At 44.8% G+C, this 13,567-nt stretch overlaps 1 protein-coding gene across 3 annotated transcripts; it reads right to left on the bottom strand.

Annotated features, from left to right (window-relative positions):
* Nucleotides 1-3,445: 3,445 nt before the first annotated feature.
* lysmd4 (LysM, putative peptidoglycan-binding, domain containing 4) lies at nucleotides 3,446-9,425 on the bottom strand. Of its 3 annotated transcripts, XM_056598841.1 has the most exons (4): nucleotides 9,171-9,425; nucleotides 7,961-8,240; nucleotides 7,108-7,570; nucleotides 3,446-6,732 (listed from the first exon to the last, which is right to left on the bottom strand). In XM_056598841.1, the coding sequence occupies exons 2-4, from the start codon at nucleotides 8,222-8,224 to the stop codon at nucleotides 6,686-6,688; spliced, it is 774 nt and encodes a 257-aa protein (XP_056454816.1). In that variant the 5' UTR covers nucleotides 8,225-8,240; nucleotides 9,171-9,425; the 3' UTR covers nucleotides 3,446-6,685. The 3 variants fall into 3 exon arrangements, with proteins under 3 accessions (XP_056454816.1, XP_056454814.1, XP_056454815.1); XM_056598839.1 differs by having other exon boundaries at nucleotides 3,448-7,570; nucleotides 9,171-9,418; XM_056598840.1 differs by lacking the exon at nucleotides 9,171-9,425 and adding an exon at nucleotides 8,880-9,164 and having other exon boundaries at nucleotides 3,448-7,570.
* Nucleotides 9,426-13,567: the final 4,142 nt, after the last annotated feature.

Here is a 13,567-nt window from a genome sequence, read left to right as displayed (position 1 = left end):
CCAGTGCTCGTCTTCACTCTATAGTGCTTTGAAGGTGATGATGATGATGATGATGATGATGAACGATCACAACAACCCTCACATGGACGTGTGCACAATTGCAAACAGCTCTGGTGAGTAAACAACCCCTCTTAAAAGTCAGCGCGCCACCAGCCCAGGAAGGTCTAGGAGAGACAGTATCGTTCTCCCGTCTGCCTGACGAATTGAGCCCCACACCGCTTGAACCCAGGTCCGTCAGAGCGTGGAGCTCGTCCAATCAGTGGGCTCACAGCTGGACGCATGCTATTTGTTTAGAATTATATTTGTATTATTATTCATATTTTTTCAATATATAATACAGCAAAGATATTATTAGATATAAATATGGTTATATTACTATTTGTACAAATAACAGATGAGGGAAACATTTGAGAGGTTCTGGTTGTATAGCTCGGTGTCCAGAAGGAAAGCTATCAGCCACAGTCAATAACAACTATAGCAATCAAATCTCCAGCAGCTGCCTGGCGTTCCTCTGCCACTATAAGTGGTAAGTCTAGTTTATTGTTTGGGAATCCACTGGCACAAAGCGTCGGGGCTGGAGCCGGCCTGCACCTGGCCTGACACAGCTGTTCTCCCAGAGCCGGGCCCCACAAAGGCCCCTGATCGTGCGGAGGTCCTGGAGATGGAAGAACCCGGAGCGGTAAACCCTTCTACCTTGAGAGTCCAATTGGTCACTCAAGTCTGGTTTGGCTTAGAAAGGACATTGCAGCTGGACAGCATGGAGCGCCTCACAGGTAATAAGAAACAACAACTCCCAACATGCAGCGGTTGTTGGGTCATCATGACCGAGCAAACACACGACTCAACCGAAAAACAATCCATCGACTGTACGACAACTCCTGGACTAAAACAATGCCGAGGGTCTTATATAGTTTGAGAGCATTAGAGCGTTGGATAGGTGCTAACATTTAATGACAGAACTTGGGTGGTGCCGTTTCTCTTGCCCGGCTGTTGTGTGAAGGACCCCAGAGGTGCGGCTGGAATGTAAAGCAGGTGCGGCACAATTGCTTTGCGTCTGCAGCAGTGGGGGTGGAGAACAGACCCCGAGTCCCCTTCTGCAGCCCCAGCTGACACGTCACGTCAGCTGCACCTCTCCCTCTGCCTGCCTGTCTCACTGTCTGTCAGTATTTCTCCCTGTCTGTCTGTCTGTCACACTGACTGTCCGTCTCTCTGCCTCTCTCACTGTCTGTCTGCCTGTCTCAGACTGCCTGTCTCATTGTATTTCTCATTGTCTGTCAGCCTCACCTATCTCACTGTCCATCTGTCTGTATCCCTGTTTGTCCCCCAGTATCAGTCTCACTGCAAGTCTATCCGTCTGGCTGCCTCACTGTCTGTATGTCTGTCTCACTGTCCGTCTGTTTGCCTGTCTCACCGCTGTGAGTCTGTCCACATGTGTTTCTGAATGCCTACGTGTCTGTCTCACTGACTGACCGGCCGTCCCTCTGTCTGTCCATAATGATGTCTCTCCATTGATATAAAGTGAAATAATCACTATATTTATTAATATACTTGGTCCTACTACTGAGGTACTATACAGGGCCCATTGTTTTGATTTGGTTATTTACAGCCATCCATCTGTTAAAGATATTTAACTGATGCGATTAAAGATCGTATCATGGAACAGCCGTAATCTTTTGCACCGCTGCAACATTTGCCATGGATTTATACCTCTCCATTCAGGCAGGGATTGCAAAGTGCAGACTCTAACTGGATGCACTCTAGGCCTGGGAAAAATTACAATTCCCCTTGCAAAAATCTCCCAGCTGCATTCCCGTGTTGCATTGAGTCTCAATACATTTGTTTTCCATAAGTTTGTTGAAGCAGCAAAATGAGAAGCCAACCCACAAGCAAGCTATAAACTCACACCCAGCCCAGCCCTGTAATATCAACCCTATGGTTTCTGAATGTTGCACTGAAATACAAGGACATTTCAAAAGTATTTTAGTTTGATTATTCATTCATTAATGTATTTATTTATGACCACTGACAACAGAATCCATGGAGGCTGCCTGGTGGGCTGGAGGGCCACAGTGCATTCCGTGTCACAATGCAAAGCCACTGGCGTGTAACAATACTCATATTCACAGCCCACAGACAAGCAAATTGCTTCTCTGGTTCCCCGCCCGACCTGCCTGCGTCCTGAGCCACCTGCGAAAAGGACTGCGCTGGAAATTTCACTACAAATTACCCTGTGTCTGCCAAATCCCCGAGGGAGCCCAGGATATCATACCCTGGATCCCCCTGCCCCCACAGACACACGGCGTCACACACACGCACGATTGCACACATACGCACACACACACACGCACGCACACACACACACGCGCACGCACATATACCGTTTTTTTAAAGTTTAAACCTTGTAGTGCCATGAGGGATATCTTTCATACAGTGAACTTATTATAAACACAAAAAGATAGTCTAATCAACTTAATGATAGCCTTCAAAACAAAAGTGGGGGCGGAGAAGGCTTGAAAGCAAAAGAAAGGTCAGTGGTTTACTTTTCTCAACACCCCTTTAAAAAGAAAAAGAAAATCACCCTAGTTATATGTGTTTCAAGTTCAGCTTGGTTCGGGAAACCAATCCCCCCTTTCTCTATTCTGCTAAGAAAGGGTGAAAACTGAGACCTGTTTTGCTTCAGGGGAAATTCAAAGGAAGGCGCATACCTTAGCAGTGAATAATGATCAACAGCATCGAGTCCACATTTATACTGTGAGACCACAACGCCGCCTGCTGGCCGCTCGGTGAACGACAAAGGCAACGCTGGAATGTCAGGCAGAGGGAGAGAGACAAAGACCACAAGCTAAAGAGATGCAGAGAGAGAGAGAGAGAGAGTGAGTGAGTCAGTGGCCAATGTGCCAGAGAAATGGGTGTTGAAAGCTCTTTGGAAAAAGGATTAAGGCTGTTTACGTTGGCCAAGTGGCGCACTGCCAGCTGCTCAAGTGCGCACAGTTCTTAAAGCCACAGAGCCCAGGGTTGGCCGTGTATCTTCTGACTGTAGTTTCCCTCCACCCCGACTGTACACACTCCTTTTCTGTTTTGGGGGAAGTCCCCAAACATTGTCCTCCTCTTACAAAGCAGTAAACGGGTCAAATTGTAATTTTTTTTGGTGAGATAAGATATGTAACCCATATAGTCCTTCGGGCTACTCTTGTGGTTGCCGAATGTCTGATCCCACCGTGAAGCAGCTCGAAACAAGGCCTACATGAGAGCTTCAGGTTGAAAAGGCAAGAGAAAAACCCAAGTCAGAGGGGTAATGGTACTGGGACAGGGCTGGGACGGAGTCAGGAGGCGCTGGCCGGACGCCCAGAGCAAAGCGGCCTGGAGCCAGATCACAGGAGGATCCTGACCGAGACGAGGAGTCTCCAGACACAGAGCAGCAGCAGCAGCATCTAAACCAGGGGTCTCAAACTCAACTTACCTGGGGGCCGCTGGAGGTAGAGTCTGGGTCAGGCTGGGCCGCATCAAGTATTCCACAAAAAAAAGGAGCACAACTGACCCAATCAAAGTTAATGATTGGGCTATAATTAGATCACGTTGGCTATGTAATCGCTGAGAACAGGGGACATTTCATAGTGGTTGGTGGAAACCGGGACATTTTAGCGTCCTTTGGCTTTTGTTGGGACTCAGGACACGCAACTCAAAATTGGGACTGTCCTGGCTAAACCGGGACATCTGGTCACCCTATCACAAGTGATAAAAAAGCGTGGCAAGCCACTCTGTGCGTTTGAAAACAACGCGCGGGCCGCACTAACACTAAACTTTGATGTCAAGTAGGGGGCCACAAAATATCATCCCACGGGCCTCAATTGGACCCCGGGCCGCGAGTTTGAGACCCCTGATCTAAACCATACCTTCTGCCCTACATCTTCCTGACAGTCATTCTGTTAGTAGTTAACAATGCAAAGCATTTATTTTATTTCAACAAGAATGTGGATTGCATCAGTCTTTGAGGGATCGGACGCCGAGTTGGTGCGTGGGGGCATCAGCTAATGCAGAGTTAAGCGAGGTTTTAACCCTGTGCACACATACCTCGGCTGAGCCTCGCCAACGCCCGCTCTGCCAGGTACAGGGCTGTTTATAACCCTCCGTTACAGAGTGCCCCTCTACAGAGAGAGATGTGTAGGGGGGAGGGGGGCGCTGGTGTTGGTGGTTTCTGGAAGGAGCCAGGAGATATGCTGCTGGCTTCTTTCAACAAACCACCTGATCATCCGGGCCTGACACGTCTGTTTAGAAACACGCCTCTGGTTTGCACTCCCAAGCACTGCTAACAAGTACAAATGCAAAATCTGGATACCGAACTAACGCCTTTGTTTAAACATCCAGATTTTGTTCTTTAAGGTATGTTTTAGTTTCTTTGTACTATAATTAAGTTTACACGTGTTGTTATATCAGTCTCATTAATAACAATGATAGACTAAAGCAACATCCAAATCTAAGAATATGTCAAAAACAAGAGGAACCCATTTATTATATCCAAGCACATGACACTGGTCGGCGTATTCAACACGTCTTCAGTCACTCAAGGGATTGTCCTTGCTTTTGATTGTGATCATCAAAATATAGTAAATTGAAAAGTGTGCAGAGTGTGCGTGGTGGATGGCTGATTTAGCAGCCTTACATGAACCAAGTCATACTGATTGGACTCTGCGGCTGAGTGAGGCTGCGTACCTGTTGCATATTGAGAAAGTATTGCAGACATCTAAATGGTGTGTAGCAATGGACCTTTGCTACAAAAGGACACAACTTTTATAAGCCACCTGCTCAATTCATCACGTCAACTAAGTGGCAGCCCTTAGGGGCTGTGTTACAAATGGACCTTTGCTACAAAGAACTAAACCTTTAATAAGCCACCTGTATTTTTCAAGATATCATTCACAATCTATGATGGGTGGTTTGATCTCAATCTTCAGATTTGATGTATGCCCCGTGCCCACTACATGCGTCCGTTGACTGATGTGGGAAGGCGTGGCTGACTGATGGGGGAGTAGTCTTTGCAGAGGCATCCCTCAGCCAATCAAATCGCTTTGCCGGGTTCTTCCCGCTACTTCCTGCTTGTTGCGATGCAAGATGACCCGCTTTCCCGCTTTCCAGTATCGTCAGAGCCCGAGTCGCGTCACAGTGCTTACATTTGCATACGTGATCTGATTGGATGACGGATCCGTCACTGCCGAAAAAGTTGAAAATTTTTCAACTTTTTGACTGAGCCATGACTGAGCCGACGGCTCCAACGGAACGGACGGATCCACAATGCATTGCGCGTCCGTCCCCATTGAAAGTCAATGGGGATCAGTCGACGGACGCATGTAGTGGGCACGGGGCTTTATGCCTATCGATGCGATGTCCAGCTAAAACTGTTACCTGCAATGTATTTGCTGCCATCTAATGGCGAGTAGTGGCACTGTAAAGATTATGATAAAAGTGCCACTTGCTGAAAAAAACAAAACAATGAAAGAACAAAAAGGTAAAAAAAATATACAACTCATAAATAAATATTAATTAAATTCCAATTAAAAATGTACAGTACTTCAGGTGAGTAATATTAGATTACATTAATATTGCAAAAATTAAAAGTATTAGTAAATTATACCCTTCTTATTAATACAATTATTTAAATATGTGTTTAAAAGGTTTAAGGCACTTTAAAAAACATGGCTCCCCATCCGCACCCAAATACATTCATTAATTGTTACGAAATGTTATGCTTATCCTATTTAATTCTTAAATCACTTGCAAGGACAAATTTGCATGTACTTTGTTAAAACAAGACACAGTTGGCAGTGCAGAAAAGTACAGTATGAAAAATCCGTAAGGCACAAATATTGCAACTGTAAAACATACATTCAAAAACACGTCAGTAGCTTATTGTTGCAGCAACAGGCTGCCAACACACCATGATCGACACAGACCCATTGAGACGCAAGACACGGTGAGGCAGTGATAGCTTCCTTCCATAAGTCATCTCATCTTGACCCCTTGTGTCACTGACTGAACGCACACGCTGGTAATGCACTGGTAGTGTCCGTCTCTGGAGGAGCTTCTCTACCTCTATATCGGCACGGGTTTAACGGTACTACGACTCTTATCGATACTGCTCATCGATGCGGTACTTTAACGGTACTCATATCGGTTATTTTTTTGACTGAGTCATCGAATTTATTCTCAAAATATAATAGAAAAAATATGATTAATCAAACTATTCAGCGTTAGATACAATTTACAAAATCCAACTTCAAGATGTAAATGTAGGTACATTGTGCTGTTAATGTCACATGACAACAATAAATAACCTAACCCGTTGTTTCGGATCGAAATTTAACACTAATAAATATAATGCAGGATTTTCTATTGACTGTATTTAACTGTGCCGTATTAATAGTTTGAGCACTTCAGATATAAGTGATGAATGCCACCATAGATAAACAATAATCGTGCTAATTATGATTAATCATTAATGCATCATTAATTTAACTCATTTTTAAAACTGCATTTCTCTGCCTGTACGAGGGAAACTTTCACTAAATGTTCTGCATATTGCTTGTGTTTTACGCTCTTACCTGAAAAGACTTATTTCCCTCATTGTCTTCTGTTTGCGTGTTAGTGTGCGTGCCACAGGTTGTTGTTGTGTGTAGCGACAAGCTACAGGCTAGCTGCCCCGTCCTGGCTCAAACAGGTGCTCCGAGAGAGAGATCTCTTTTGGATTGGGAAAAGAAAAAATGCATCATAGACAAATGTTTAAATCATAATGCCTAATAGAAACAGAGTTGTTGAGAAAAAAATCAATAATCTATTTTCTTAATATCTTGAGAACCGAGAGCAGAACCGATAACGTCTGAGCTTATCGATTACCACGATCTTTAGTAGTTTATACTCCGCTGCTGGTATAATACCACGTTTCGAGGCCCCATCCCTAGCTACAGCCACGTTACCCTTCCTCCTAAGAGACCAAGGGAGACCAGTGTCCCCGAGACTGGACCGTGGCCCCGAGAGTGGACCCCGTGACCCCGAGACCAGACCCGGTGCTTCCCGCGGACATGTTCGCCACGCCGCTCGTCTCGTGTCCCTCACCGCTTGCTTTGGTCTTTAGATAAACAGCGTAGAAGATGGGCAGGACGACACCGATCAGCAGCATGGCGACCACCAGGTTCCACCACTGGAGGCCCCAGGCCCCGCCCTGGCCCGCCGCCGCCACGCGCCGCCCGCCGACCCCCGACCTCGCAGACAGATCCGACGCGGGATGGGGGAAAATGTCCCCGCGGTGGTCGCTGCTCTGGATCAGCTTCTCGATGTCGTGGTCCACGTCTTTGAAGAAGTCCGAGACCTCCTGTAGACGGGGTGAAGCCCGGGCCTTGCCGTCCTGATGGGGCGGTGAGGCTGCGGGCGGAGGACTCTGGGTTGCTCTCTGAGGGCCGCTCAGGTCTGTGCAGGCCTCCGTTAGGAAGCTGTGCTTTGGAACTGGGATCTTGATGGATTTCAAAGCGAACAAATCTTGATCGTGGAAAAGGCCGTTCACACGCTTGATGTCAGCCACCTGTTGGATTTGATTTAACGAAAAACAACATTTTTAAATGTTCAAGATATTTATATAACCCTCTAGACCACTTTGTGACTCACTCAAATGTTAATAGTAGGTCTCTAGGTCGCACAAGAATCCATTGAAAACAGTGATGTGGAATGGGATGTTTTGGAAGATGTGCCATGTGTGATCCATATGAATGCCGTTTCGCAGCCAGGATGAAATAAACATTTCAATCCCCGAAATGACAATAAAACACTGACTTCAAACATGGCTGGGTTAAATCAAAATGGGTGGGAAAAACTGGGTCAAACACTGCTCTTACTGCAGTGTATGTATTGTGTCACAAACAGGGCCAGATGAAGCTTAGTGACGAGAGAACAATCAATAGTTCTCCTACCCTACCTTTACACCGTATTGCAGCGCCAGCTTGTTGAGATTGTCCCCCTCCTGCAGCTCTCGCTCCAGCAGCTGAACGCGGTCCAGTCGGTCCTGCTCAGAGTGGACCAGAGGGCTGAGCTCAATGACGTTCAGGTCCTCGCACTGCTCCTCCTCTGAGGAGTCGGGCTCTGCTCGCTGTCTCCTGAACATGTACACCTGGCCGTCGGCGCTGGCGTGGACGTCTACGGGGGCCTGGAAGGCTTGGGCAGCAGGCTCAACCCGCCGCATCCTTCAAACCTATAGCCTACAGGGAGCGTAACAGGCGCATGGTTTTATCAAGCCTTTCTAAAGGCTCATAGCTTGGAAGTGCAAATTGCATTTATTCATGTCTTGTCAAGCCGTGCTGCAGTTTATCTGACCAGTCCCTTCTAAAATTCTCCTGCGCTATGCAGGCCCAGTGAATCACCATGTACTGCGTTACATACATACAGACCCATCTAGCACCCAACGATGTAATCAACCACCAGGTGATGTGTAGCAGACGTTTAAACAATTTGATGCTATGAAAAGGATGACACCACACTGGTGGGCCTCCTCTGTCGAGCCCAACTTAATAACAAAAAATATATATTGGAGAGTATGTCACTATTAAATACCATCAGATAACAGAATATACTTTAATCAATAAACGGTGTTACAATGGTTCTCCCGCTGGGCGTATGAATGTAGTACAGACAGGCTGAGTCACTATTTTTAGCAGGCTGCCAAACATGAACTTGTTGGCCTTTGAATCCGATGACCGCCACTGGGACTAGCCCACCCAAAAACAGTGACAACGAATGTGTTAAATAAGTAATATTTACATAATAGAAGTACAATATAAACATGCTGTATATATATTTTGACAATGTGTATATTTCTGAACCGCATGAAGTAGGGTTACCAGTTGAGACCAACAGATGAGACACCAAACCCCTTCCTCCAACTCCCCTAGTATACTAACCTCAAGCACTGTGTTGCCAGATAGGACAGATTTCCCGCCCAATCTTGGTGGCAACACTGGCTGCAGCGCGTTGCTGAGAGTGTTGCCAGATTGGGCGGGAAATCTGTCGTAATCTGGCAACACCTGGGCTGGCGATCATGTCAGAGAGACAGCTATGGTAGCTAACCAACAGTGTAAATCCTTTTTTAAAGTATCATATTAGTCCTGCGAACGATGCATGATACTACTTACAGACTTCCAAATAGTTTCAGTCAACCCATGTACCATTCCACACGTGTATGTGGTCTGACCATTGAGACTGCAACAAACCAGCGTCACTACAGAAAGTACCAGTAGTTGCTTGTCTAGTCTTTTGCTAGCGAATTATTCTTCCTTTAATGGTGCGCTACAAATGAGGGTGCATTACCGCCACCTGCTGACAAGGGGGGTGTACTTCAATAATAATATCGTAACCACGTAGGCGTATCATGGTGTAGCGGACATACAAGTATTGCAAATTATTATAAATCATCAATTATTAATACATTTGTATATTTGTAAATACACTATGTCTCCTATTCAGAGTCTGAACAATAAATAATTAACATGCAATAAAAAAACATACAACTAAATTGTCATGTCAGAACCACATTGCCTTCTGACAAAACTTTTATATTTAAAGCATACAGAAAGAGGTAGGCAAGAAAGTAATGAAAGGAACTATCGGGATCTTCACTTGTTTAGACTATGCACTATTTCCCTAAATGAACCACTAGATGGGGCTATGGGTCTTTAAAACTACTATATCTTTGAAACTTAAACTAATGTATGTGCTGTTCTTTCTAAAACAAATACTTACTTATTACTTCTAAAATAATACAAATAATTTACTTGATTTACATAATCAACATATATAAAAATGTGTATAATATAAAGATAAACTGAGAAGAAATGCGTTGTTGGCAATATCTACTCATAGACTTACCAACTATACGTTACCAAACAGTTGACTGTAGACCATTTGACAAAGACCATGTTACAATTCAAATATAAAAGTATGCATAAAAATCAAGCCTATGGCTAAAAAAACGAATGCATAAATAAACCCCCTCACCGACCTTATGGCGAGCAAATGAACACAGATTATTAAACGGAAGTGAATACAGTTACGTAATGATGCAATTATTTCCCATTTGTAAATATACCATATGTTAATTTGCAGAAAAAACCATTGAATTGCATGATTGGCTGCTCTGCAGTCTTTCAGTACATTCACTGACTTAATGTTTATTAATGTAATGCCTCAATAAAATGAGCATATCTATTATCTAGACTCATTGGGCATAATCTGATGACTTTATCAATAACCTCATATCTGTACACATGGTCTCTTCATCACATTGGATATAGGACTAAACTACAAGCAGGGTTCGCTAAATGCTAAGTTAATAGCAGTCATGCATATTCTAGTGTTTCCTTCCGCATATAAAATGCATATCCATCCAGCTGGAAACAAGCACTGACCTCCGATTGACTCCTGTAATGAAAGCAGCATTAAAAGCAAATCTCATTTAAGAACATTTTGAGGACATGAACCTTACCAGTCACATAATTGAAATACAGTTCATATGCAGGCTTAAGCTTTCATGCTCATATATATATTTTCTGCTTAATAACACCTTCTATGTTTCCATGGGAATGGGGAATAGGGTTGAACTAAACCTTGTTGTACTGTATACGGTCTCATTTGTCCGACCTTTGGAACGTGGAGGAATAAAACGTAGGAAAGTAAAGTGAATGTTGCCTCAGAGGGAATCATCGTATCATTTACATTCCATTCAGATGCACGGTGCGACGTGCGCTCTGTCCAGCGGAGCGACATAACGCGCTCCCTTTCAGGGCCACTGAGCAGCTTGTCCAACTGACAGAGAGGAGATGTGGGCAGGGGGGGAGTTGGAGACAGGGGGAGGAATGGAAAGAGAGCGAGAAGAGAGGGATACATGGAAAGAGAAAGAGGAAGATAGAGAGATGGAACAAGAGACAGAAATGGAAAAACAGAGATGGAAAAATAGAGAGGAATGTAATGGGGAGACAGCGAGAGAGAGAAGGAACGAGAGAGAGAGAAGTGGAAAGGGAGACAGAGGGAAAGAGAGAAATGGAAAGGGAGAGGCAGAGAGAGAGAGAGAGAGATGGAAAGGGAGAGGCAGAGAGAGAGAGAGAGAGAGAGAGAGAGAGAGAGAGAGAGAGAGAGAGAGAGAGAGAGAGAGAGAGAGAGAGAGAAATGGAACGAGAGAGATGGAAAGGGAGAGACGGCAAGAAGGAACGAGAGGGAGAGATGGAATGGAAGAGTGGATAGGGGGGATGGAATGAGAGAGTGGATGGGGGAGGGGTCACGGGGGTGTGTACAGTGCATGCACCGTCTGCCTTAAGAACAAAAAAGCCTTGGCTTGAATAATTCAAAACTGTGACAAAATATTTATTGCGGTGAGAGAATGTTGTAGGGCAGGTCTATGAGCTAATCTTAGCGCGGTCATTTGATATCATGAATCACGATCTGTACCAGCTGTTGGATCAGAGCAGCAGGCGCCTTTTTTGCCATCATAATTCCCAATCTACTGTGGGTTTTACCTTCTTTCCTTAACCAATGATTTGAGAGTTACTGAATTGGCTGATACATATGATAATACACCGAATGATATATTTTTGTTAACTTTTATACTCATCTGTGGAAATGAGAATGTCATTATATCCCTCACCTCCCCCTAACCTACATCTCTGATGGAGATCTTGAGATCTTTATGTTTTCTGTCATTTTTGTATTCCTATTGCTCATTTCCAAAGGCCCACCCCCCCTCCCCCAGCAGTTTTTTATTTGCTGTGAAAGCAAGGCAGCGGTTTGGGTCCTTATGGTTCGGATGGATGTCGACCTGGACGCCCGGTGACTGGAGGGTGCGTGGGGTTGTTTTTTACAGATCCGTGGGTGGGCTGAGGAGTTGATGTGGGGAATCAAAATGAATCTTCCCGGTTCAGGGTCATGGCAACAGTTCACAAGTTTATTGATTAAATGCCAACTGGCCAGGTGAAAGTGATTCACTACTCAGCAGTGTCCTCAGTCAACAATCTATCATTGCTAGAAGAAGACCATTCAAACCATAATATATATACAAGTGCGTGTGTGTGTGTGTGTGTGTGTGTGTGTGTGTGTGTGTGTGTGTGTGTGTGTGTGTGTACGTGTGTGCATGTCTATGTGCATGTGTGTGAGAGAGATTTTGTTTGTTAGAGGTGTATTTGTTTATGTGTGCGTTGCATGTATTGGAATACTTCAGATCTTAATGGTCATAATGGTCATGCTAATTGACTTTCACATTATCTGTTAATACCTTGCGAAGAATTAAGCTTCACCTTTCTAGATGAACCCAATGTAGTGCAAATGAAAATGCTCAAATTATTGCCCAGCATAAGAATTGCTTGAGGATTTCTCCATTAGATGTCTTTAGATTTTTATGATCATCTCTATAAATACACTGGCGAATGTGGGTTTTTATTCTCAAAGCGTTGCCAAGCGCCACGGTGAGCTGGGAAGAAGTCCTTACATGCTGTTCATGCTCTTAACCACGCTGTCCCTACTCTTCAGCATGCAATACGCTGGAGAACTGCAAGCCACTGAGGGCATGGTTTTGGGCAAAGAAGGCCTGTAACCACTTCCCCGGCGCCCAGGGACCGAGGAAACACTTCTGCTGACCGGGGAATCGGAGCCCACGGTGGATTACATTAGTTCAAACCCCGACCCCTTAAGGTCAGAAGGGACACAGTACTGGCAGTCCTGGTCCTTACTGACACATAACCTTGCCATGTCACTACCCTCACCAGCGTGTCAGTGGGCATTAACGTGATTGACGCTGAGCGAGGGTTGGAGCCCTATGCGTTTGGAGGCTCTGTATGACCTCGCCCTAACCGCGTGCCAAGGCTAGGACATTTGGGGCATGACACTGGATCATGATTCCTTCTCTGGGTGTAGCCTGTATCCACTTTTGGACAAGGGCACTGCCTTTGTACCTTCATTTGAATTGGAGATGAATTCCCTGGGTTGTTTTTGAAAGCCAACACCGACCCTTTTTTTTCATTTTGATCCCTCTGATCACAGAACAGCCCGATGAGATCGGAGAACAGCCAGATGAAATCAGAGGACAGATTAGGTGTTGTGACCCAAAATAAATGTTCTGTTGGATGAGTCAGTAACGGCAGATCTCATGTAGAACGACTCACACAATACAATTGAGTGGGACACAATTTTATATCTGTGAGAAAAGGTTTTGAATTCCAGTCTGTGACCAAACCCGGGAAACACAACAATTTGGCTGTAATGAAACCCATTTCCTCTTTGCTGAGACCAGAGATGGACAGATTAAACAGACGGAGCATTTGGTCTTCAGCCAACCCCGCATGTTCCACAGTGGACATGGCAAAGAGTTGAACAGTCCAATGAGGGTTTCCTTCGGTCACTTTGGTATTACTGTTGTCGTCATAACAGAGCAAAAGATCCACACAAAGACAAAGAACTAAAGAACATTAAGCAGAACATAAAGAAATCCTGGTAATATAAAGCTAGTGGTCACCGTTGACTTGAACTTCAGTTTTCGGGTTCAGAT

This window comes from Gadus chalcogrammus, chromosome 9, assembly GCF_026213295.1.
Source record: "Gadus chalcogrammus isolate NIFS_2021 chromosome 9, NIFS_Gcha_1.0, whole genome shotgun sequence".
Taxonomy (NCBI): Eukaryota; Metazoa; Chordata; class Actinopteri; order Gadiformes; family Gadidae; genus Gadus; species Gadus chalcogrammus.
Note: the sequence above shows the minus strand (reverse complement) of the source record. Positions and strands in the feature narration are given on the sequence as shown.

Coding starts and splice junctions, on each gene's coding strand:
- lysmd4 (XM_056598839.1), bottom strand. CDS start 8,224: ATGCGGCGGGTTGAGCCTGCTGCCCAAGCCTTCCAGGCCCCCGTAGAC. Junction 7,571..7,960: donor CGCTGCAATACGGTGTAAAG/GTAGGGTAGGAG, acceptor CAAATCCAACAG/GTGGCTGACATCAAGCGTGT.